This window comes from Cebus imitator, unplaced genomic scaffold (assembly GCF_001604975.1).
Source record: "Cebus imitator isolate Cc_AM_T3 unplaced genomic scaffold, Cebus_imitator-1.0 Scaffold8, whole genome shotgun sequence".
NCBI lineage: Eukaryota > Metazoa > Chordata > Mammalia > Primates > Cebidae > Cebus > Cebus imitator.
The window spans coordinates 843,682-867,116 of NW_016107323.1; the positions used below are offsets into that span (position 1 = coordinate 843,682).

At 45.2% G+C, this 23,435-nt stretch overlaps 1 protein-coding gene across 1 annotated transcript in view; it reads right to left on the bottom strand.

Annotated features, from left to right (window-relative positions):
• Nucleotides 1-8,723: 8,723 nt before the first annotated feature.
• Nucleotides 8,724-23,435, bottom strand: part of NT5DC3 (5'-nucleotidase domain containing 3) — a 67,034-nt gene continuing 52,322 nt past the window's right edge. Inside the window, exons 10-14 of the mRNA XM_017540317.1 lie at nt 20,987-21,068; nt 19,268-19,354; nt 17,063-17,203; nt 12,073-12,137; nt 8,724-9,848 (exon numbers count right to left, since the gene is read on the bottom strand). Of these exons, the coding sequence (XP_017395806.1) occupies nt 9,596-9,848; nt 12,073-12,137; nt 17,063-17,203; nt 19,268-19,354; nt 20,987-21,068 (628 nt within the window). The 3' untranslated portion in view covers nt 8,724-9,595. The remainder of the gene's footprint in view (nt 9,849-12,072; nt 12,138-17,062; nt 17,204-19,267; nt 19,355-20,986; nt 21,069-23,435) is intronic.

Sequence of the window (23,435 nt, forward strand, 5' to 3'; positions counted from 1 at the left end):
GGGGAGAGGGAAGGAGGGGGAGAGGGAAGGAGGGGAACAGGGAAGGAGGGGGAGAGGGAAGAAGGGACGGAGGGAAGCAGGGGGAGAGGGAAAGAGAGAAGGAGGGGGAGAGGGAAAGAGGGAAGGAGGGGGAGAGGGAGGGAGGAAAAGAGGGAGAGGGAAGAAGGAAGGGAAAGAGGAAAGAGAGAGGGGGAGATGGAGGAGAGGGGGAAGAAGGGTGAGAGGGAGGGAGGGACAGAGGGAGGGAGGGAAGTGAGAATGTGTGTGTGTGTGTGTGTGTGTGTGTGTGTGTGTGTGTGTGTACACACATGCACCTTTTTTTTTTTTGTAATCAGAAGAAAATAGATTCAACTGTAGTCTCCCTTAATATTAACAGTTGAGGGAAAAACTTCACCTGCCATCACAAGTTTGTTGAGGATCAAGTATCAACTGTATGCAGTCCTCACTGCAGCAAAGGCTGAGGACCCGAAAACCCCACGCTCCATTAGCTTAGATGACACAGGAGGTTACTGTCTGCTGCTGGAAGCCCCAGACGAGGGGAGCCTTAGGGTTGATTCCACTGAGGGGCTCACAGACATCATCAAAGACCCCAGCGTCTTCCCACTCTGCCCTGAGGGCACCTGCTGCAGATTTCCTCAAGGGGATAAAGTGGCCTTGTCCGTTCCAGCCTCCACACCAACAGAGTGCACCACTCAGGAAAGCGCCTCTCACAGGGGTGGGCTCACAACAGTGAGGAACTTTCTTTCCTAGAAATGCCCTGCCCCAACACACAAACTTGCCCCAGAGTCTGAAAATGCCACATTCAAGTGGCACAGGCAAAGGGGATGGGGCCACCCAGACGGACTTAGCCTACTCAGACCCGCCCAGCCAACTTCTCCCAATAACTCCCTTATTCATGTTCCTGAAGCTCATGGGACTCACATTAGTTTGCACTGTGGCCTGGCACATGAGGCAATATGGGGCGATCCCCAGCAGGCTCTCAGCAACGGGCGCAGTAGTGCACTGGTGCTCAATTCCCCTTCCCACCTCTTGACAACTGGCCTCCCACTCCCGAGCCCTGAGGCAAACATCAGTGGAAAATTCCACCCCCAACACACGTGCCCTCCATGGAGCAGGGTCTTTGTCTGCTGTGTCCAGTTCTAGAACAGTGTGAGGCACACAGCAGGCCCTCGGCAAACAGAGCTTGGTGGAACACTGGGTCAGCAGGGCCCGTGCAGACACCTGTTGCTCTCACGGTCCAGGCTCCTTGTTACTGCCCAGCTGGTGGCCCCCGGATGCAGGGTGGGGGGACATGACAAGGCTACAGCTGTTGCCCACCCCGGCTGATGGCCACTAATGGCAGAGGCACAATGATTAAGGAAAGGGATATGGGCTGAGCCTCGACCCAACATCTCATCTTGTCGTACCAGCAGGGAGGAAAATATCACCTCCCCAACAACTTACAAAAAATTCTGAAATATTTTTAACAACAAATGTGTTCACTTATTAATTGCTATAATTACCTTAGAAGATAAGGCGTGTGAGAGGAGGGACCAGGGATGGCAATTTGCCTGGACTTCCCATACCCGGTATTTTTGCAGTGGAGGAACGTCATGCGAAGGACTGGCTGCAGGCAGGCTCAGCCGCTCAGCAGCACTTCAAGAAGCGGCCCGCATGGATGTGCAGCCATGAGGCAGTTTCTCTCAATCTGCAGTTCTTGGTCCGGAGCACCTGCTCTTTGACGACATGAAATGTAATTCATAGAAAACATGATCTATCCTCACACATGACTTTTTTAAATCGATGTAACACTCTACACTTCCATTCACTGAAAGAAAACAGTTTATAATGCATCTTTAAGGAAGTATGCTTAGATTTGCCTTTTAAAGCTATATATGTAAACCTGTCCTTAAAAAAATAAATGAATGAGTGAAGAATTAGCAATTCTATCATAGAAAGACAAAGTAACTTACAATAATAAATGCACTTACTTGGTAAAATCTCAGCTTCATTTCCAATAGAAGACACAATGAAGACAATTAGAATTGCTTAAAACAAGTTTGGATTTTAGAAAAGATAATATTTGACTAATGATTTTTTTAAATAATTTTTTTTTTTTTTTTTTTTGAGACAGGGTCTCACTCTGTCACCCACACTGAATTACAGTAGCTCAATCATAGCTCACCAAAGCCTCAACCTTCTGGCCTCAAGTGATCCGCCCGCCTCAGCCTCCCAAGTAGGTAAGACTACAGGCACCCACCACCAAGCCTAACTAATGTAGTTTATTTTTTATAGAGATGGGGTTTTACTATGTTGCCCAGGCTGGTCTCAAACTCCTGAGCTCAAGTAATTCTCCCACTTTGGCCTCCCTAAGTGCTAGGATTACAGGCATGAGCCACCATGCCTGGCTGACATTTTAAAATAAAGGTGAAAGAAGTGCTATGGTCTGAATGTTTGTGACTCCCAAAATTCCTATGCTGAAATCATTACCTGCAAGGTAATAACACTAGGACGGTGGTAAGTGAGCCTGTAAGCCTTTGGATGGTGATTAAGTTGGAGGCGGGGGAGGCTCCTGAAGGGGATTAGTGTCCTTATAATAAAGGCCTCAGAGAGCTCCCTCGCCCCATCTACCATGCAGACCGAGAAGTCACCATCTGTGAACCAGGAAACAGGCCTCACCAGACACCAAATCTGCCGGCACATTGACCTTGGACTTGCCAGCCTCTTGGGCGGTAAGAAATAAATGTCTGTTGCTTATAAGCTACTCAGCATATGGTATTGTGTTACAGCAGCATGAATGGACTGAGAGACAGTCTTACCTACATGCATCTACGTAATCTCTATGGAAATGACCAGTACACACGCAGACTGACACAGGTGTGATTTGCGACTCAAATACCAAGAGTGGACTACTAGGGAGGATGCGCTCTTCTGAAATGACGAATAATTCCTTACAAAGCTCTGAATAAAAACAAAGTCAAAATCTTCCTTTAGTTTACATAGAGCTGCATTCCTGGAAAATTCAGTATGTTAAAATTGTGTCACAGAAATTTTTTGTGGTTACCTATAAAACAAATTCTAGGCTTAGAAAATTATAAACAGGTTTCCCCCTACAGGAATTGTATCACGTAGGTACATGTGTAGGCAGGGGATCATGCTCCAGTGTGCTGGGCTATCCCTCGCAATGCAGGGGGTCTAACCTGCCTGGTTCTTGTCCTCAAAATACTAGACATCCCCTCCCCATCACTGCAAAACCCAAGCACCCTGCAACCCACCCTTCCCCACATCTCCAAATTATCCCCAGGGGGCAGTGCTGGCCAGGGTTGGGAATCACCACTGGGGACGGAGGAAAAGGCTAGGTTGAGCTGAGCTTGGCTCTCCTCTCTGCTGCCTTCAATGCCCAAATAACTGCGCTCCACATCATCGGGATTTCTGCTGAGCCAAGCCCAAAGTTCTGAAAGCCCCAAAGTGTCTTGCAAGCTTGTTCACAACTCCAGGAAAGAGAAGCAGCTGCATTTCACGAAGACGAGCAGGCTGTCACTTCCTTTTAGATGACATGCCAAGTTTCCAGAAAATCACCCCTCAAAAATCAATAAGGGGCTAGTGAGTCACTAGTGAGTGATTTGCTAGAGATCGAAGAGACGGAGAAAAAAAAGGATATCCACAGGAGAAATGAATGAGATTGAGGTATCAGCACAAGGATTTTATGTTACACACACACACACACACACACACACACACACACACACACACACGTTAAAAGAAAAATCCCTCGTAAATTGATTACCAACATGAACCACTGGCTTCACCAGGAACCTCTGTGGTGACACCATAGGTTACCTGCTGCCCAACTGTGCTCAAGCCCAATTTTCATCTGAGGCTTACGTTCCACAGTCTTCACACTCTGAAAACAAGTGGGTGTGCTTGCTGGGGGTTGGGGGAGATGGGGCTAGTAAGAAAAAACCCATACCCCGGTGTGGGATTTCCCTAAAAAAGGTTATCCCTTCTCTCAGGGATAAACTTTTTGGAGTTCCTTAGAATTCTTTTTTTTAATCCAAGACCTCCTTTATTTTTGTAGAAATAACCTCAAGTCCTGGAAAAATGCCTTTTTAGCACAACGATACTGTGGATTCATCAGCATTTAACGTGTCGGACTTAAACACACAAAATAGGTGACTGACAATAAACCAGATGATACAATTCAAACTTTTATTTGGCAATAAGTTCAGAGTCACATACACATAAAATCAACACTTAGAATAAATAGCAAATTCACATCTAGAATAAATAGCAAGTCTACCTCATTTGCATTCATTGTGCCTGATACCATACAGGCACAACCTGTCATTCCACTAGGTAACTGGAAGTCTCCGAAGTCAAAGTTCAAACCTGCAGGACCAAAAACGCACAGAAGCACTGTTGCAGGTTGGATTCCCCGAAAGCAGACACCAAGGCGGAGACCAGCGTGCAGGAAGGTTCACAGGAGAGGGCTGTGGGCTGACATGGGCTGGGTACAGGCTGGGCACAGGGAGGCACTGGGCTGCAATGCAGCGACAATGAGGCCTCACTGACCCCACAAGGGGCTCTGGACGTGGGATGGCCCTACAGGGTTTCCCAAGTTGGGGTGGGGAGGCCAGCCCTTTGTACCCCATATGGAGCTGGTAAGGGTTACAGGCAGGAAGGGGATGTGATCTGGGGCAGGCAGGGCTCTTCGACAGGGGAAACTCCCATGAGGGCTGGCAGTAAATGGCCAGCCAGCAGCGCTCCCAGCAGTTAGGGGAGTAAGTCCTTCAGTCTGGAAAGGTCATCTGGGCAGTTGAGCTCAGCACCCAACACTAGCACAATTACAAACTAAAACAATGAGAGGTATATTCAACAAGGGCCGAGCCTGACAGCTCAAGTACACACACTGGCCATACATGTAACGATGCCCAGGAAGTAGCTCATAAGGGAATACAGTGCACTTATTACCTACAGAACTTTCTCCTCTCTGCATCCCAGCTACAAGGTTATCCATCTGCACCGTCTCAGCAAGGGAATCTTGCCATTGCCACCAACACAATACCTTAGAGCGGGGGCTAGCAAGCCACAGCCTGAGGGCCAAGTCCAGCCCACAGCTTGTTTTGGTAAATCAAGTTACACAGCCACGACCATGATCACTCCTAGAGTGGTAGCAACAGTGAACAGCCCAAAATGCCCAAAATACTTTCTATCTGGCCCTTTACAGGAAAAGTTCGCTGACCCTGCATTAAAGGTACTTCATTCCCTTCCCTTTCTTTAACCCACTAGTAGTGTCAAAGGTCAGCTGAACTTTGAGCTAAGCTCCCAAACACTAAGGCAAAAGAAAGAAAAAAAAAACCTGGCACAAAAGGAAGTCGCTATTAAGAAGGCAAAATACAGGTTCTCTAGTAGTTGAATAGAGCAATCAAGGAACCCCGTGTCTGGCCAAATTTGGTCTTAGAGCATTCTAGACAAGGAGCCACAAGTGGTCTTTGGCAGCAAAAGGGCATGCAGAAAAGGAATTCCGTTCCAATATTGAGCAGTCTCTGCTGCTTAAAAAGCCTTTTGAGAAGAGGACAGAAGAAAAAGCTACTTAGTTTGCCCAAAGCTAAACGTGTGTCCTAAATTGACTAGGACACAAGACTACTTTTCAATTCTCCTTTGTAATAATTATGAGTGCCAATGCATTCAAAGCAGCTAATAATTTTAGTCTGTAATACACCTAAATCAGTAGCAGGTGGTTTATATTACATGATATTAATGGGAATAGCAGAAAATACTGCTGAAGGGTAAAATGATTTTTTTTTTTTTTAAAAAAAGAGATATGTGCCATGTTAGGGGGAAAGTAGGAGCTCTGAGCCAAACAACTAAACTATTTCAAAAGCCAGGTTTCACCATAAAAGCAACACTGAAAAAGAAAAAAAGGGACCTCCACGGGCCTTGCTGGACTGCCATATTTGTGACGGCTGATGTGAACTGCCCTGGACTCATTACCATTCACATAATTCTTAGAAAATCAGTCAAGGCAATGTTAAAAAGTAATATTTAAGTATTCAAACCAATTTTGTTTGCTTTACAAAACAATTTTTTAAATGGTTGAACACAGACTCATTTCCCTTGTACCACTATGCTTCCATCAATGTGCATACCGGAAAACAAAACACCCAGTGCAGTGTGCCAGATCCCAGTTAAGAGTCATGACAGGTGGGGCAAGGTGGCTCATGCTTGTAATCCCAGCACCTTGGGAGGCTGAGGCAGGTGGATCACCTGAGGTCAGGAGTTCAAGACCAGCCTGGTCAACATGGTGAAACCCCGTCTCCACTAAAAATATAAAAAATTAGCTGGGCGTGGTAGCGGATGCCTGTAATCCCAGCTACTCGGGAGGCTGAGGCAGCAGAATTGCTTGAACCCGGGAGGGAGAGGTTGCAGAGAGCCAAAATCGCATTGCTGCACTCCAGCCTGGGCAACACGAACAAAACTCCATCTTGGAAAAAAAAAAAAAAAAAAAGAGTCATGACAAGGCCAGGCGCAGTTCAAGACCAGCCTGGCCAACATAATGAAACCCCATCTCTACTAAAACTACAAAAATTAGCAGGGTGTCGTGCACCAGTAGTCCCAGCTACTCGGAAGGCTGAGACACAATAATTGCTTGAACCTGGGAGGCAGAAGTTGCAGTTAGCCAAGACTGCACCACTGTGCTCCAGTGTGGGCAACAGAGCGAGACTCTGTCTGAAAAAAAAAAAAAAAGACAGTGACAAGTTAAAATCTGTCCCAACTGAGCAAGGATAAGGATTAATAATAAAGAGGGCTGTGCCTCCCTCCTTCACATGGGGATGGCCTGTGCTCAGCCCCGTTACCGCCACGACATGGGTCTACAGTCTCCAAGGTACACAGTCAGTGAGCCTTGGTGGCCCAGATGCCAGGCTTCTGCCACACGGGAGATCTTTTTTTTTTTTTTTTGAGACAGAGTCTTGTTCCTTCATGTAGGTTGGAGTGCAGTGGCACAATCTCGGCTCACTGCAACTGCCAACTCCCAGATTCAAGTAATTCTCTGCCTCAGCCTCCTGGGATTACAGGTGCCTGCCACCACATCCGACTAATTTTTGTATTTTTAGTAGAGATGAGGTTTCGTCATCTTGGCCAGGCTGGTCTTGAACTCCTGACCTCATGATCCACCCACCTCGGTCTCCCAAAGCGCTGGGATATAGGCTTGAGCCACCATGCCTGGCCCACATGGGAGATCTCAACACTGCCAAGCTCAATGGCACAGAGACTAAAATTTTTCTAAATGGGAATAATTATAAAACTCATTATTCATACCCAGAAAATGTTTTTCTCCTTCAAAGCCTAGGTCACCTAACCTAAACACTCATGAAAACAGGTTTTAAAAATAGTTCTACTTCATTCTTGAGTAAACAAAACACCCTATAACTGGCACCTGGTAGGTAGGTAACCAATGATATCTGATTAGATAAAAACCAAGAATTATTTTTAAGCCACACCTACTTCCTCAGTCTGTTTCTCCAAAGCAGAAACTTGAAGCCAAGAGCACCGGTGCATTCTTTTAGAACCCCAACACCGAGCAGTGCTGGGCACAACACACACCCATTAAATGTCAGCCTTTAATACACCCTGATGGTGAAAACACCTAGAAGCAGGCAAACCATAAACAAAATGCCTACCCTGTTCCAAAAATAGAACAATACTACTGTGCCTGTGTTTATAATCAAATGTAGAAGAAAAGATGGGGGGAAACCTTATTGGATTTAAAGGGTCACCTTCACCATTATAGTTAAATACAGCAAAATATCACAAGTACATCCCAACTGTAACAAGCAGCATTACAAAGGATGCCATGTAGCTCATTAAGTTTCTGCCACCTGACAAGGAGCCCATGGAATGCCAGGCTCGCATTTCGTAAATAGATGGTTACAAACATTTATCACAATAAAAATGTTGAATAAGCAAGCATTCTCCACAAGCTCCCCTCATGTTCCTGTCATCCTTTAGATTTAAGAATATATGCACGTTGCCGCAAAAGCTTAAAATGAGTGTTAGCAATACTAGATCAGACTAATCTGAACAGGAGTATTTATACAGCCTATGCAATTAAAATAGTATTAGCAGCATCATAACTAATAACAGCAGACATTCCCATAGCACTCAGGGAGTGTGGTAAATACGCACTTTACGTTGAAGGATACTACAAATGCAGATGCAGTTAAGGATTCCTCCCTCCAACAGAAGGAATATATGCCATTTTCATTGCCCTTAGAAAGAAGTAAGAAAAGCTCAGTTAGCTAGGTCATATCTATTTCCTGGCATCAATGTCCTTCGCCCTTTCCCACCTTAGACATCTAAAAGACAAAAAAAGACAAAAAAAAAACCAGAAAAAAGGAGTTAAAAAAAAACACACAAAACATAATGAAACCCCATAAAAAAAAAAAAAAAAAAAAACCACCCCTGCACAATCTCCCAAATAGCCACACAAACACCGCAGGAGAGAAATCTAAGAGGAGAAGTCTGGACATGGTTAAGTTGCGATGGCCACCTTCCTTCTCCCCTGGCCAATCCAAGCAGCTCTCAGTTGATAACTCAGAGAGAAGCGGGGATCTCATTTGTTTCCATCTAGACAAGGACTGTTTTTGGTAAATTCCATGTTTTAACAAGATTCCAATTCAACCGAGTGGGTACCGTGGCACAGCGCTTCATTACAAAGATGCTTTTTCCTGGTTCATTTTCTTTCTTTCCATGAACACATGAAACCAACCTGGTGGTGTGTCCAGGTTTTACATGCTCCTGGGAGACCTACCACAAATGTTTTGGTTCTTCAGACCCACTCATTTCTTGCAATCTTGTTCTCCAGAAGGCTGTTCCGCTAGCTAGAAGGCGATTTTGACCAGAGCTCTCATCTCCTCTCTCCTGCCCACCTCCCTACTGGGAAGGACACAGGAACCATATACTGAGGACTAGAAGGTCCAGGAGCTGCAAGTTCTCTTGTTCTTTCTCATGTAAGTCCTTCCAGGGAGGGTGTATTCTCTTTGATGAGAGGTACCAGAATGTCAAAGCCTTAGTATCCAATGATTTGGAAACTGGCCACCACTGGAGGTGGGGGGCCTCTCTGCAACTCACGGCAGCATTTTGCCATTGTGGAGCCCACTAAATCAGCCTTCTGGAAGCAGCTAATCTTTGCCCGTCACTGTGCCCCTGCAGCCCCCAGTACACTGCCCATACATGTTCAAGAAATGTTCCATGGAGGAGTCAAGAAGCATTTCAAGCTTGACCTGCTGGAATGCAGAGATGGCATCCAGTGGTCTCGCCCATCCCAGAAAACCTGACGTCAGTTTCATGACCTTCGTAAACAAAAAGGTGAAATTAGAGTTCCAATGTGAAGCTTGCTTTTCAGCCCTGCATGGCGGGGAAGGCCAGAGGGGTCGGCAGCTAGCTCCCATCTTAACCATTGGGAGAATTATTCTCCATAAGGTACAAAATAAATATCAAAAGGCATATCTGTATCTTTTCCAAAAGCAACACTCAGACTCACATGGCATCAACCCCGTCATGCCTGCCAATCAGGGGCCGTCAGTTTCTGGCTTTTGCCCCAGGGGGCCCTCAGCTACTTGGCCTGGGCCTCCTGCAGGAGAGGGGCTCCGAAGGTGGGGGGCCTTTCCGACCTGGCGGGCAGTTCGTGCTGCAGTGGAGTCCTCCGAGGGTAGAAAGTGTGGCTGACGTCATAGTTCAGAAGGCAGCTCAGGGACGCCATGTAGATGTCAGCGAAGCGCGACAGGCGCCTCAGGAAGTAGGTTGGGTTCTGGTCTGTGCGGAACAGGCTTCCAAACTGGGCGTTGAAGAAGCTCTTGGTCATTTCTCTGAAGGGGCAATAAAAAAGCAAAGCAACAGAGAATGATTCAAAAAGGCTTGTTTTTAAACTAAAAAAATCATAAAAAAAAAAAAAAAAAGACTCATTTGAGAAAAAAGTTAGCCTAGAACAGCCCCAAATTCTAATTAAGGAAACTGTCTAGGACCAGGTGCGGTGGCTCGTATCTGTAATCCCAGCACTTTAGGAGGCTGAGGCAGGCAGATCACTTGAGACCAGGATTCGAGACCAGCCTGGCCAACATGGTGAAACCCCGTCTCCACTAAAAATACAAAAAGTAGCCAGGCCTATAATCCCAGCTACCCAGGAGGCTGAGGCACGAGAATCGCTTGAACCAGGGAGGTGAAGGGTGCAGTGAGCAGAGATTGTGCCATTGCACTCCAGCATGGGCGACAGAGCCAGACTCCATCTCAAAAACACAAAAACAAAAACAGTCCGGGCCAGGCATGGCAGGTGGACTTGAACCCTAGACCATCAGCATGGGCAACTTTGTGAGACCTTATCTCTAGAAAAATGCAAAGAAATTGGCCAGGCATGATGGCATGTGTCTATAGTTCTAGCTACTCAGGAGGGTGAGGTAGGAGAATCGCTTGAGCCTGGGTGGTTGAGGCTGCGGAGAGCTGTGCATTGCACTCCAGCCTGGGTGACAGAATGAGACCCTATCTCAAGAAAGAAAGAAAAAGAAAAAAAGAGGGATGGGAGGCGAGGAGGGGAGGGGAGGGGAGGGGAGGGGAGGAAGTAAGTCAGCCAGTCAGTCAGTCAGCGTATCTATCCATCCATGAAAATGATTCTGGTCACATTTCCCTCTTAACTGTCTCAAGGCTCCAGATTCTTGTGCACACTTCTCTACATACACACGCTCCATCTCCCAAACCTAAACATGGGATGCAGCAGCTGCTCCCGACAGTACACAGAGGAATACAGAATGTTCTCAGGAGTCTCAACTTCCCTTACAGAAAGGATCAAGATCCCCTGTTCTACAAGGTTATTGTGAGAACTAAGGTAAGCAGAATAAAAGCATGTTGTAAACTCTCAAGTGCTCAGCTGTCTGAGGAATTAAGGATTGTTTTATGTGATATAAATGTCCTCCATCCATTACACACTTCAGGGCCTCCCGGCCTCCTCGCAGGTGAGGCTGCTCACCCTGTTCAAGAACCATAAGCCCCTGTAGTCATCCTTATGTGCATGTATGTCTTTATCAACATCCTTATCCTGTGTATACAGGATACGCACACTCTCTGATGGCTGGGACCCTACATATAGAGTATTCCAGCAAAACGAAGGAATACTATTTGACTGTTAATAAGTCATTTACCAACACAGCAAAAAATATAGTCATTTACACAACTGTGTGATAAAAGCCACTAGTTGGTAGCAGTTAGAATAAGACTCAAGACAGCCAACACCCTGAGAGTTAGGAGGACGAACTAAATGCAATACAGCCCTGGCTTCTGCAGACTCTGAGGAATGGACTCATTGTCCCCTTTCCACGCCCTGTCCCCACCCACGCACACCACCACATGCAACCTCAGGTCAGGCTGCCCACTACTGAGAGGCCAGAATCCCACAGCAACCACTGTTTCCAAGACTCAGAGACAGCTGTAGCTAGCGGCTGGAAAAGGCCATGTGCAAAGTCAGAAAAGTTCATGCAAATGGTGTCAACATAGAAAGCATCCGCCTAGGGAGGCATGATTGTCAGTCGGGGTTCCCTTAAGACAGATACCCACCAGACTTTTCTCACAGCAGACAGGCTTTCTTTACCAGTAAGATGGCACATTCTTGCAATAGTTGTGGTTACAAATAAGCACCAGGGTCTAGGAGCCCTAAGAATTCACTGTGGGTTCAGAGCCCAAATCCAGCGCTGCCCCGACAGCCACATTGTGCTGCCAGCATTATTAACAGCTGAGCTACCAGCTGCCCAGACGGGAAGGTCAGGCGGGCAGGGAGGATGCATGAGACGAAAAGGCTCCCTTCTCCCAAGGCCTTCAACGGCAAGGGCAGAGAAATAACAGGGGTGATAGCTGGCCTCAAGGAAATGTCACATGTCACCAACAGCAGGTAGCTGATTCTGAATCCTGGGGGAGACAGACACACCTGGGAGCTAAAAAAAGGCTGTTTCAAGATTATGCCTCAGGCTGGCCTTGGGGTACATGTGTAGGCCCAGCACAGCTGAACAGGGTGGTGGACTCGCCACATTCAACACAGGCCACTCTTACCTCATCTCCTTCCTTTCCTTTTTCCACTCCTGCAAAACCAGCTGTGACTCAGCATCTCTGTGAACCTGCAAGATGCAAGCTAATTATTACAACTGTTTTGATTTCAAATAAGTTCATTAGGTAATGAGAATATTTTTTTAATTAGCACCTTTTCTAGGAGAAATTTTATTCCTTTACATCTCAAAGGTCGGCACCTGCATGAAATAATACATTTTTCAGACTTTCCAGATGACACCTGCCGTCTTCATTTATAAAAAATAGTTTTCAATGTCCAACATTAGAAATGTGGTAACAAATTAAGATGAAATATTATGAAGTTATTAAATTATGAGTAAAAGACTACATATAAACATAATGCATGCATGTATCCACATATGCATAAAACATGTAGGTGATATATACATGTGTACAAACTGTAATGTACATATACCTAGTATATATTACCTATTACACATATTATATACATGTGTACAAACATTATTAAGTGGAAACAGCATATATACCCACTACCTGCAAGTGTCAAAGTATGTGCTTGCATTTGGAAATTAACATAAAAATTTGTTTTAATTTGTGCAAGGGCAGTAGGATTATAAACGAATTAAACTTTTTAATTTAATATTCTGCAAAAGGCAAGAAGGTAAAGCACCTCAATGAGAAGAAAAGCAGAGCATTTTCTGGTGGGCCGAAATATGAGTGAAAGGCCAAAAGAAAATGCCAATTGCCCATGATCTAACACATGGAATCTCACAAGTCTCCCTCCAAGGTTTTTGTGGCTAAACAGAAACACTGAGGCCAGAATCCAAGGTGCACATGATCTCAGGCAACAGGTGAGCTCCCTGCAATACATGACCACAGGGTGAACCTGTAGGAAAATACCAAGCTAGCAAACTATCTGCTTTTGACATGGGGGCAAAGAACCTTCTGTTTATCACATCTGCTCAGTTCAACAGCTTGACTCTGAACCCCGAGGCTGCTGAAGGGACATGCAAGGGAAAAAGGCCCCAGGAATTGGAGGCCAGGGATGCATGCCCGGAAAGGGACCCTGAATGCCTCCTTCACTCAGCCGCCCTTCAGGCCTTACCTCCCACGGAGCACCCAGCAGCTGCCTGGGGCGCCCTCCCGGCTGTCCTGCCATGAACCTCTCCCACCATTTGTCACCTCTCTCATAGGAACAATCCTCTCACCTGCATCCTTCCCATCAGCCGTCAAACATGCTCGAGTCTCTCCCATTAAAAAAAAAGATTTCTCCCTGTGCCCACCCACTTCTCCAGCTGCGTCCCCCTACAAGGTCAAACTCCATAAAACAAGAGCTTCTGGCTCTGAAATCCACTTTAAAGTATTTCAAAGACAGTGTGTCTTCATTAGTTACCACTAATCTTTCAAGTGAAACCATGCACTCTAGAGTGGGTCGTTAACACTGGAAAAGACTAACCAAAGCCCCACAGAAAATGATCCTCCAGGCACGTCAGCCACTTCCACCTCCAGTGGTTATTGATGGGCGTAATCAGCTCTTCACGGCAAAACGGATTGGCTGCGTATCCCTGCCCTTGCTTGAGAAAGATATTACAATCTAGCCAGTGCAACAGCCTACATCAGTCCAGCCACTGGCCCATTTTTCTATCAACTATGAGCTCACAAATGGGTTTTTCTTTTTCAATGGTTGGGGGAAAAACAATCAAAAGAAGAATAATTTTATGACAGGCCAGGTGTGGTAGCTCATGTCTGTAATCCCAGCATTTGGGGAGGTTGAGGCAGGTGGATCACTTGAGACCAGGAGTTCAAGACCAGGTTGGATAACATGGTGAAACCCCACTTCTCCAAAAATACAAAAATTGGCTGGGCATGGTGGTGCACACCTGTAATTCCAGCTACTCAGGAGGCTGAGGCATGAGTATCACTTGAGCCCGGGAGGCGGAGGCTGCAGTGAGCCGAGATCACACCACTGCACTCCAGCCTGGGCAACAGAGCAAGACTGTCTCAAAAGAAAAAGAATGACATTCATGACATGTAAAAATTAGATGAAAATCAGATTTCAGCACCCACCAATAAAGCTCACTGGGACACAGTTACAACCATTCATTCACATATTGTCCACGGCTGCTTTTGTGTTCCAAGTGCAGAGGTGAGTAGCTGCAACAGAACCTACAGCCTGCACAGCCTAAAATATTTACCACGTGGCCCTCTGCAGAAGCTTGCTGACCCGTGGTCTAAATGTGGCCTCTGACTGGTTGGTTACCTGAGCCTGCACAGCTTAAAATATTTACCATGTGGCCCTTTGCAGAAGCTTGCTGAACCGTGGTCAAAATGTGGCCTCTGACTGATTGGTCACCTGAGAAGTGTCTACCAATGCCAGCACCACCACCATGAACCACAGCCATTTTGGAATGCACCTCAAGGCTAGCTAACCAAATCACAACCAAAATTTATGGACTTTTATCTCATTCATTAGACTTGCCTCCAAATGACACTCTGTGAGGTCAGGAGTTCAAGACCAGCCTGGCCAACATGGTGAAACCCTGTCTCTACTAAAAATACAAAATTAGCTGGATGTGGTGGCACACACCTATAGTCCCAGCTACTTGGGAGGCTGAGAGAGGAGAATCGCTTGAACCTGGGAGGTAGAGGCTGCAATGAGCCAACATCACGCCACTGCACTCTAGCCTGGGCAACAGAGCAAGACTCCGTCTCAAAAGGGAAAAAAAAACATCAAACAAATGACACTCTGCTAGCTCTGAAAAAATCAAACCCAATCTCAGAGGACCAATTTTTCTCCTCAGAAAACTGTCCAAATAATGTGCTACATGCTCTGAAAACAATCCCCAAGGGGGAGTTCTAGAAACATCTGCCACAGGCTCAGTGGAATACCTTGTATTTCTGAAGGAACACTGAGGAAGAGGGAGACAGTGAGCTAGGACATTTATGCAGATGTTTCTTTAGTTAGCAGCTACACACCTCTATAGCGAGTCCAACTTGAAAGAACTCTCTACAAAGTGCCAGAACCCAAGGCAACATAGGTGCGTGCGTGGAGCTTACAGTTCCAGAGTCGGGCTGCCACTGTGTAAACGCCAGCATCACCCCTCCCTAGACAATTATAGCTCCTCTGTTCCCCAGGGTCTTCATCAATAAAATGGGAGTGATGTTTCAGGACCTACTTCAAAGAGTTACTGTGAAAATGAAACAAACTTAAAGGTCACGGTGTCCAGAACACAGTAAGTTCTTAGGACATTCCTACACAGCCTGATTCTGCCAGCCGAGAACCGTGACTCTAGAAAAGTTACATATCTCGCAGTCTGTTTTCTCTCCTGTGAAATCGCGTTGGCTATGTAAACATTCATTCCCTTTTCTTCCTTCCCTCACCCTATGCCTTGTATAACTAATTTTACAAATCACAGAAATACTTCCAGCACTTCCATTCTCTAAAACATACATACTTTCATCAACTTTTTACACAGGTCACAAAAACAAAAGGAAACCCCCCCAAAAAACTGTTACCAAAGCTAGCATGCAGTGATGCCATCTACGTGCAGCTGTGTGTGTACATATGACCAGCTGCCGGAGTCACAGAGACTTCACTGAGGGTGTCAAGTCCTTGCCTACACCCCAGCCCTCTAACCAGGGAAGCACATTAGAGCAGTGCTCCAAAGCATGGACCTGGGGCCCACATAGGCCTCGGTTCAAGCCTTGCCCTGTCATTTTACGATCTCAGGCATAAATGGTACCTGACCTCTCAAAACCTGTTTCCTTATTCTAAAATGGGAAAATGGTACCTACCAGCATGGGACAGCTAAATGAGCAATGTCTATAAAGCCAGCACTCAGCACAGTGCCTGGCACATAAAAAGTAACTATTAGTAGTGTATGACATACAAACACAGACTCTAAACTACATTAAGTCAGAACTGATGCCATATATTTTTAGAAAATCATCTCACAGACAAGCATAGCAAGGGAAACAATAAATCCTCATCGGAGAAGAGCCAAGAACTAATGGAGCCCAGTGCATTCTGGAAACAAGGCCTAGGGGGACGTGCAGGGCCCCGTGCTCTGGAATGCATGCACCTGGAGCCAGAATCTGGCCTGCCACTCACAGCCCTGCCTGATCTCACTGCTCAGCCACCCCCACACGGAGTGCCAGCTGGGGCAGGCAAGGCAGTTCCCTGCCCATTTCCAAAGCCAGAGGGCAGGCATGGGCAACAGGCCACAGGTTGCAGGTGTGTTCGCCAAGAGGGCAAGCATCTGTGCCCTTATCCTAAAAATGTCAGCACCCATGCTGAGATGGCTGCAGCCCAGGCAAGCTGGGCCCAGGGAGAAAGCAAGGTGCCTCAAGGAACTGGAAAGGAAAGGGGCACATGGAGAATTAAGGGGATAGAGCAGCAAAAGAGAGGCAGTTTCCATGGGCCAGGAAATGACTGATAAAACTGCCATTCCTCACTAACCAGCCAAAGCTGGCTGCCTAACTTAACACAAGGAAGTAACTGCCAGGGAACTCCAGTAAGCCAGCAAACTGCAGGTATTATCCTCAAAATCAACTGAGGCTGGACCCCAGGATCTTGACTCTTGCTTTGAGACTCTCTCCAGTAAGCCATGGGGCCTAGACTGAAGTGTTCCATCCACAGGGCCCTTTATGTCACAGATGGGGAAACTGAGGCCCAGAATGGAGAAGTCCCACCGTGGCAGGTGCAGGCAAAACCAGCACAGACTCAAGCACTGGCAGGGCTTCCTGAATCCCAGTACCCCACAGAAGAGCTCCCCACAGGCTTCAGTGTGGAAGTGAGCACAGTGGATCTTCACTGACAGAGGAATGTGAGCAAACACCTGTATTTACACAGGCCCCACAAAGACTCTAAGCAAAAGAACCCCAGTCATTATTCCACAGTCTACTGAAAACAACTTAAGCCTCATACTTTATAACCATTAAGCAGAAAATACCAGAAGCAACTTTGTAACCTCAGGCTGAGAGAAACAGAAGGAAAAAAAAAAAAAATCCCAACCTGCATCTGTTCCAATAACCCAGTCAAGGTCTGCAGCCAGGCCACGGTTTGAATGTACTGCTCCGTGTTCATGATTCTGAGCTCAGATCTCAACTCTGGGATGATTGCACCAGTCCTCCAGCCGTGCTTCAGGGTCAAATCCTGATCACAGAGATCACGAAAAGTCAACATCAGTCTCAACAGAATCTACACTATGTCATTATTTTCCCAGACATGAGAGGCATTCATTTAATGACTTTTTGATGGTAATGGTTAGTTATTAACCAAGTTGAATTCAATGAATTACATTTAATTAAAACTAATTTGGCCCCAGCCTTTGATCATTTCATTCCAAGAAAGTTTCTGTTCTGGAAATAATTGCCGTGAGTCATATCCCCTGCCAAAACACCAGGTCTGGAATCATTAACTGTGGTCTCTTTAAAAAAAAGGAAAAAAAAGAGAAAGAAAGAGAGAAAGAGATAAGGAAGGAAGGAAACAAAAGACCTGAACAGCCATCTCACCAAAGAAGAAAAAAAAAAAAAAAAAAAAAAGGTCAGGGGCGGAAAGGGGCTTGACCTAACTGCTACCAAAGGTCTTCATTCAATTCATCCACAGACCTCTGTGTGCCAGGCCCTCTGGGTTATGGAGAACCATGGAATCTCAGACTTGGAATGATCACATACAACATCAGCATGCATGATCAAAATTTCCATTCCAAATGTTGTAACCCCCTATTTAACAGGCCAGAATATCTAGTATCAGCTATGTCCTGGAAAATCTAAGACACATCACACTAAATGGTCATTTTCCCATTTGGCAAATACTCATCAAGCAATACTATCTGTCAGGCCCTAAATACTGAAGATAAAACAATGAACAAAAAACTTCTCAGTTTTTTGTTCCCAGCCCTCATGAAAATTACAGACAACAAATAAGCAAGTAAAATACACAATGGCAGGTGGGGATAAGTACAAGGGACAAAAATCAAGCAGAATAACAGGAAAAGGACAGGAAGCAAGGAGGTTTGCATTTTATACAGGGTAGTTAGGAAGACCAGACTAATACATGGACAAGGTGGGGGAGAGTATGTGAATATGTGGGAGCAGGGAGATTCTGGCTGAAGAACAGCAAGTGCAAAGGCCCCGGGGCAGGAACATGCTGGAGGGTGGCATGTTAAGAATCAACAAGTCAGGGAACCTACAGGAGACAAAAGAGAAGGCAGAGGCAGAGGGTATCTTCACAGAAGTGGGCTGAGGAAGGGGAAATCCACTGGGCAACCATAGGAATCCAGGGCGCAACCATGGGAACTCAGGCTTTTACTCTGAGGGAGAAAGAAAGGCTTTCGGGTTTTAAGGGAAGAAGTGGTATCTGATTTGCAGTTTTAAAGGCTCAGTCTGGCTACTCACCTAAAGCTAGAATCCTAAACCCTATGTAAGGGCATAAGAGGGCTGAGGATGCCCATCTTCTTCACTGGTTCAAAATTTCTTTTCTGTTTTTTTTGTTTTTGTTTTTGTTTTTTTTTTTGAAACAGGGTCTCAACTATGTTACATGGGCTGGAGTGCAATGACACAATCTCAGCTCACTGCAGTTTCTGCCTCTCAGGTTCAAGTGATTCTCCTGTCTCAGCCTCCCCACTAGCTGGGATTACAGGTATGTGCCACCATGCCAGCTAATTTTTGTATTTTTAGTAGAGACAGAGTTTCACAGTGTTGCCCAGGCTGGTCTCGAACTCCTGAGCTCAAGTAATCCACCTGCCTCGACCTCCCAAAGTGCTAGAATTACAGGTGTGAGCCACTGCGCCCAGCCCACTGATTCAGTTTCTTGAAGACTTTGAATATTTCTTTCTCCTGTCATACATGAAAACCTACACCACGTTCTTTTCAATATTCCCAATGGTGGCAAACTTTCAAAGGTGGACTTTATGTTTTTTGATGCATTGATAAAAGGAAAAAGAGCAATGGCATTTATTTCTTAATATTTAAATGGAAAGACTATTCTGATAAACTCTTTGGGTGAACTGTTTATTCCCATCATTTCCAAAAAAATATTTATCTTTTCCACAGCTATGATCCATCCTGTTCTGTAAAAAGAAATGAGACATTTAAAAAATGCAGCCTACTTCTAGGTTTTATGAAAGCATAAAGATGGCCTTAAATAAAAGATACGTTCTTTAACAAGTGAGACTAACACATCTGTCCCCCAACAAAGGAAAAAAGGGCCCCTCACCGCCAAGTCACTGTATATATGGTCACCAAAATACAACACTCTGGATCCTCTCCATCCAGTAAGCTTCAAAAACTCATATAAATTACCCTGCAATCAGAGAAAACTATAGTTATTACACTAGATAGCCTGTCTCACCCACGGTACAAAATATTTTTTTAAAAACTTTTAAAAATTGTTTTTGTTTTTATAACTTATTTTAAATATCAAAATATAAAAATAAAAGCACTTCCATGGGAAGTGCTTTTATTTTTTTATCTTTCCTCTACGTCAAACACGCTGTTCAAGAAAGATTCATATTGTATACACTTCTTCGTAACTACCTTTCTACACTTAACACGCTGTAGTCATCTTTCCATGTCAATAAATACTAACCTACCAGGTGAGGACAGCAGCTAGGAAGTACCATGATTCATTTCACCAACTCCCTGATGTTGTACAGTTTACATTATCTATTTTGTAAGAAACTTCATGATAAACATTCTCATAGCCGAGTTGTATTAGCTATATCTTAATACTTTTCTTAGGCTAACTTCCTAGAAGTAAAATGGCTCTATCAAAGCTGTTTTTCTCAAGGCCTTGAAAATATACTCATATTGCCAAATCCAGCACATTGTTATATACCCATCAAGAATGTATTAATATTGTTTAAAATGAACCTTAGTAACATAAGAATGGTCAGCAACCAAATTCATTCAAACATTTGAAAGCCTCTTATGACACCAAAATACATTAAAACTGTGCACAGGTCAGGTGTGATGGCTCATGCCTGTAATCCCAGCACTTTGGGAGGCCAAGGTGGGAGGACTGCTTGAGCCCAAGAGTTCAAGACCAGCTTGGGCAACATGGCAAGAACCTGTCTCTACAAAACAATCAAAATTAAAATTTAGCTGGGCATGGTGGTGGATGCCTGTGATCCCAGCCACTTGAGAGGCTGAGGTGGGAGAACCGCTTGAGCCCAGGAGGTTGAGGCCACAGTGAGTGATGTTCATGCCACTACACTCCAGTCTGGGCGACTGGGCGAGACCTTGTCTCAATACAAACTGGAAAAAACAAAAAAGCCAGGCATGGTGGCTCACGCCTATAAATCTCAACACTCTGGGAGGCTGCGGTGGGCGGATCACGAGAGCAGAAGATCAAGAGCATCCTGGGCAACGTGGTGAAACCTGGTCTCTTCTAAAAATACAAAAATTAGCTGGGCGTGGTGGCAGGCACCTGTAATACCAGCTACTCGGGAGGCTGGGGCAGGAGAATCACTTGAACCAGGGAGATGGAGGTTGCAGTGAGCCAAGATGGCGCCACTGCATTCCAGCCTGGTGACAGAGCAAGATTCTGTCTAAAAAAAATTCCCCACAAAACTGTGTACAAAACATGTTTTGTCAGAAAATAATAATCTGAGTGAATAATATGCCATGAGTCAGTGTTCCTTAAAGAGAAATTTCCAATTTTTACCACTGGCAACTTAAATGTCATACACTATGAAAGTAATGCCTTAAAATTTTTGTTTTAAAAAACTGTTCAATTTTGAGTTAGTTTAGATACTAGCATATTGAAAAGATATTGACTTAAACCTAAGTTTACCACCAAGTTATAGTCAGTCAGTTCATGGGAATCACTCAGAACTGTGCCAGGCACATAGTAAGCCACAATGAACATCAGCTGTTAGCATTATTACCGACCACAAAGCAAAGCAACAAAAAGGAGAAGCTGGTCATGAGATACCTGCTTATAAATCTGGCCTTTCTGCAACTTGTGAATTTTATCCCAGAGTAAGACACCTTTCTCATTCATCTTTCGGAAAGGCCTATCAAGAAAAACGGGGAACATTATGACATGGCGTAGTACGGGCAATCCACTCTCTATGAAATACTAAAGTTACTCACGATCACAGGAAGTAGCTCCCTGCAAAAACCCAAAAAAAATCGGAAACTGAAACTCTACCACCACATTCCCTGGCCTAATTCAATACATTCCAAACTGTGTGAAGCCCACCATCCAAAGATGTTTCATGAAGAAAAGAATTCCAGGGTGCCAGGCACAGTAGCTCACACCTGTAATCCCAGCACTCTGGGAGGCCAAGGCAGGTGGATCACCTGAGGTTAGGTCAAGACCTGCCTGGCCAACATGATGAAACCCCATCTCCACTAAAAACACAAACACTGCAAGCATGGTGGCCGGCACCTATAATTCGAGCTACTCCAGAGGCTGAGGCAGGAGAATGGCTTGAACCCAGGAGGCAGAGGTTGCAGTGAGCAGAGACTGCGCCACTGCACTTCAGCCTGGGCAACAAGAGTAATTCCATCTCAAAAAAATAAATAAAATTCCAGGGTCATATAAATTTGGAAAATACCATGCATTAAATATGTTCCTCTTAAAAAGTTATTGATGGCTCTGAAAAGCCCTGCTGTAATAAACTTTCTTTCACCCAGATTTCCCCGATCTATTTGACCACTCAGAAAACCTGTTTATAAAGAAAAGTTTATGGAAATACTGCCTTAGTATATTTATCTGGCTTTATATCTGAAATTAAGCCACTCTAGATAAAAAACAAATCAGAAGACCAGAAGCACTAGTTTATGATGGAAATTGAGAAGTAAGGATGATGCCTCATTCTTCACCTTGAGGGTGCTAGCCCAAAGGACCCAGAGTTTGTTTGCCTTAAGGTAAAAATAAGTGGTACCAAAAAAAAAAAGATAATTTTTTGCCTAATCACAATGCAGAATGAGGATCACTTTGTGTATACTAATTTATATCCATTTTCTCTAATATTGTGAGCAATTTCACAAGTGATTACATATTCTTAAATACATCATGTTTTACAGTAGTAAAACATCTTTATTTTTTTTCCCAAATATTTATTTACTTATTTATTTAGGAGAGAGGGTCTTACTCTGTTGCCCAGGCTGAAGTGCAGGGCACAATCACGGCTCACTACAGTCTCGACCTCCCGGGCTCACGTGACACTCCCACCTGAGTCTCTTGAATAGCTGGGACTACACGCATGCACCACCATACCTGGCTAATTTTTTTTGGTTCTTTTTTTTTTTTTTGAGAGAGAGTCTCACTCTGTCACCCAGGCTAGAGTGCAGTGGTGCAATCTCGGCTCACTGCAACCTCCACCTTCTGGGTTCAAACGATTCTCCTGCCTTAGCCTCCTGAGTAGCTGGGATTACAGGCAGGTGCCACTACACCCAGCTAATTTTTGTATTTTTAGTAAAGATGGAATTTCACCATGTTGGCCAGGCTGGTCTTGAACTCCTGATTTCAGGTGATCTGCCGGCCTCGGCCTCCCAAACTGCAGGGATCACAGATATGACCAGCTAATTTTTAAATTATTTGTAGAGACAAGGTCTCCCTATGTTGCCCTGGGTGGTCTCAAACCCCTGGGCTCAAGGAAGCCTCTGGCCTCAGCCTCCCAAAGTGCTGGGATTATAGGTGTGAATGACAGCACCTGGCCCAAATAAATCATTTTTAATGACTGCATAACACCCCCTCATATGGCTATTCCAAATTTAACTAGGCGTCCCCTACTGTAGGGCTGTCAGGCTGTTTCTGACCTTTCATTATTATAAATAACACAAGGATGAATACAGATGGAGAATTATTCAGCTCTTATCCTAGGCTTCCAGAACAAGGACAAAATAGTTGTTGGAGGGAGGGGGCTGAGACATCCTGCTCCCCCATCCAGGGAAAAGAGTCCCCGACTATGCCCCCTCACTTTTTATAAATATGACAAAGCAGAGGAGCTCTCTGGTGAAAAGTCAGGGCCCTTCTCCTGACCACACCCTAGAATCTACTAAGAAAATGGTGAGGGCATCGAATCAGTGACTGTAGGGTCCCCAACCTTCCCCACTTCTTCCCTAGAAGGAGTGCCTTTGACCACTCTGACCCAGTGAGGTGCATGTTTTCCTCTGGGTGCTTCCACACTCCCAGGCACTGATAAAGGTGTTGATGTTGCTTCCCAAGACCCTGGAAGAAACCAGCCTGGCCTGGAGCCAAATTCCTTAAACCTTCTAATAAACTCCACATCCTGACCCCCTGCTGGCGGACACACCGAGGCAGAACATCCCTTTCTCTCCTGTCTGACAGAGCAGGGGTCCCTGAACCCTGGGCTGCAGATACTAGACCCAAACCAGTCCACGGTCCATTAGGAACCGAGCCGCACAGCAGA